Source organism: Cryptomeria japonica, chromosome 1, assembly GCF_030272615.1.
Source record: "Cryptomeria japonica chromosome 1, Sugi_1.0, whole genome shotgun sequence".
Taxonomy (NCBI): domain Eukaryota; kingdom Viridiplantae; phylum Streptophyta; class Pinopsida; order Cupressales; family Cupressaceae; genus Cryptomeria; species Cryptomeria japonica.
In genome coordinates, this window is record NC_081405.1 from 105,085,580 (window position 1) to 105,088,684 (window position 3,105).

The following is a 3,105-nucleotide window of genomic DNA, read 5'->3' on the forward strand; positions in this document are numbered from 1 at the left end:
ATTTATAATTCCATTTGATGGTCCCGTTGAGGAAATGGTGCCTCCAACTCTTAGTGATGGAGTGATAAGAGTTTCAATAGCACAATAGGAGTAATTTCTCATCGTCTCCTTAATAGAGGGGCTAGACTACTTTCCTATAGGGAAATCATAGTCTTGCACCGCGTGGTGTTGAGGCTAGCGTGTACCTTCACCTCATAGCTATAGCATATGTTGGTTCCACTTGGTTTATAGGATTCATTCTACGAGGACCTTGATGTTCTCTCTAAGAAACCTTCTTTTTTGTTAGTTTCTTGACAAGATAATTTATCTCCCCCTCCTTTTATTGTGATTGCATATATAAGATGACTTGATACTTTCATCTTTCTTGAATTCTCAATTACACTTTGATAGATATATACCAACCTAATATTTTTTTATTATAAACTTTATATAATATAATCTTATTCATATAAAACTTCATCTCTAAAATCAGAGAAGAAATTTACTTACACATTATTTATTATCCTTAATCAATTGAAATCTATTGTAAAAAATGATTAAAGATATGAAATTAAATATATTTTGATCTGTGTATAGAATGGTAACAACACACCACAAGTACCTAATGCAATGCATTATATATTTAAATAAGTTTTTACCCCCATACTCTACAAGGAACACCAATGGTTTATTGCGCGCTCTTTCATGCATCATATATTTAAATAAGTTTTTACCCCATACTCCAAACTTGAGTGGTTATCATTTAGTTGTTTTTTGATTTGATTGTATAACTTTTTTCATTTACAACTGTTTTTCAATTTGATTGTATCATTTTTTTTAGCATCAACATTAGGATCACACTCCCTGATCTATCATAGAATGCTTAGAGAATGTGAGAATATGTAGGATCACACTTCCTGATCTATCATAGAATGCTTAGAGAATGTGAGAATATGTAAGAATTTAAGTTAAAAAAATACCTAATGGAAGGTTGAAAACACAGAAGGCCCATCTCAAAAACCAGACAAAAGAGCAAAGAGGCTCGAGTTATTTTATAGATAACCAGAACCAGAGCAATGGAGGCAATTCAAAAAAGTGAAAGAACAACATTCTGTCCAGTTTCAGAAAAGCCCATAAGAAGCCCACTCGAGCTCATTGGGCTGGGCAGCTGCAAAACTCAAGGCCCCTCCATTTGAATTGGCAGTCTCCTCCACAGAGAACCGCACCTGTTTCATCCCACCCCAACCAGAACACCCACTTTTCTTCTTCAGAGCACTAGCTACAGGCATACCAGTCTTCTCCTTCTCCCTTTCATGGGCTCCTTCAACCCCCATCAGATCAGAGCTTGAAACAGAATTTGCCCTGCTCAGAGCCTTCGCCTTATCTTTCTGCTTGCAAGAAGAAACAAAGAAGCATTTGCTGGAACAGGGGAAAACCCCCCATAGAAGAGTAGCACAGCTCTTTGCACTGCTTCCAGAAGAACCCAATTCACCAGGAGGGGGAGAATTGTGGGTTGTTTCCTCTGCCTCCATTGAAGGAAGGCTATCAATATTTGGGGACATTGACATTCTGTCCAGAGTACTTACAGGTGAGTACTCATATTCTTCTCCATTGCTGTCCATCTCAACGCTCTCATCATCCCCATCATACTCATTTGCTGGGGATTTCCTGTCAGCCAATGATAAATGGTGGCGCCCTGGAGAAATGTTCCATGTTAAGTAGCCCCTGCTGCTGCTGCTGCTAGGGCTTGTGTAGGCACTGGGAGGGAGCCTCAGGGGTGAATGGGACTCAGATTTTTCAGCTTTTGGTTTTCTGGGTACTCCTGGTTCAATCTCCCATCCAAAGGGCACAGATCCTGGAGTTCTATTATAGCTCTGTTCTTCCACTGCCCCTGTTGCTTGAGTTTCCTTGCTGCTCTCTTTGGAAGAAGTCTTCTGGCCGCTCAAGGACTCACTGGGAGAGCACATTTCCAGCACCACATTGTCTACATAGATTTCCCGATTCAGATCGATGGATAGCTCTTTCAGAGCCGATTCCAGCAGCATCTTTTGGCTGTTCTTATAAGATAGATGCCTGCTTTGCCCTAACTTTTTTCAAAAAGCAGGGGATTTAAAGAGAATCATGATGATGATGATGGATTTTTTCGATTTAGATCGATGGATGGCTCTTTCAGAGCCGATTCTAGCAGCATTTTTGGGCTGTTGTTATCAGATAGATGCCTGGTTTGCCCTCAATTTCTTTCAAAAAGCAGGGGATTTAAAGAGGATTGTAATGATGATGGATTCCCTGCGTACAGCTTTTTTGGAATGATTTGAAAATGGGTGTTCCGCGATTGAAGGTGTTTGAATTTGTGTCTTGTCGTGGGTGGAAAATGAGATTGAATTTGAAATGGGTTGTGTAAAGATGCGTTGTGAAATGATACCTGCACATGTGGGGGCAAAGAAAAATGGGGATTCGGATATGGACGTTTTTGAATTTGTGCCCAACCATGATTGCTTTGTATGACCTTTTTATAGCTTTGTTGCCTGTATGCCATTGTTGTTTTTCACCAGGTTTTGTAAAATTGAACTATTTCTCAGAGATCTTTTACACAGAGCTTACAGTTAGAATTGAGTTTGATTGTTTCTCAAATATCTTTTGGTTGAAATTAGTTTTCTGGTTGGCTTGTTTAAATGATCTCATACAATTTTGTTTTCATTGTTACATTTCAATGATAAATTTTATTTGTCAATTTTGATCTAGTTTAAATGTTATATTTGTAGTTTTCATCTTTCAATTTTATATTTTAAGTCAAATTAGAACGGGCCATCTAAAATTTGCATAAAAGACATCACTCTTACTTCTCTTCAATCAATTAAATTTTACTCACTACTCATCAAGATCTATGTCAATCATTGTCAAACTCTATTATAGCTATATTTTTGCATGGATTACAATAACTACATTAACTTTTATATCAACAAATTTCAAACCCTAATTCTTGCAGCTATATTTTTGCATCAATTACAATGACTACACTAACTTTTATATCTACAAATTTCAAACCCTAATTCTTGCACTTAGTTTACTATTTAGACATTTTAACACTTCGTCCATTACATCAAGTCTGAAGCAATCATTACATCA

General features: G+C 37.4%; 1 protein-coding gene across 1 annotated transcript; it reads right to left on the bottom strand.

Moving 5' to 3' along the window:
* Positions 1-947: 947 nt before the first annotated feature.
* LOC131040673 (uncharacterized) lies at positions 948-2,472 on the bottom strand. Its single transcript, XM_057973627.2, has one exon. The coding sequence runs from the start codon at positions 2,022-2,024 to the stop codon at positions 1,101-1,103; it is 924 nt and encodes a 307-aa protein (XP_057829610.2). The 5' UTR covers positions 2,025-2,472; the 3' UTR covers positions 948-1,100.
* Between the last annotated feature and the right edge of the window lie 633 nt (positions 2,473-3,105).

What these genes read in the sequence shown, in the direction of transcription:
- LOC131040673 (XM_057973627.2), bottom strand. Translation starts at nt 2,024, where the DNA reads ATGCTGCTGGAATCGGCTCTGAAAGAGCTATCCATCGATCTGAATCGG.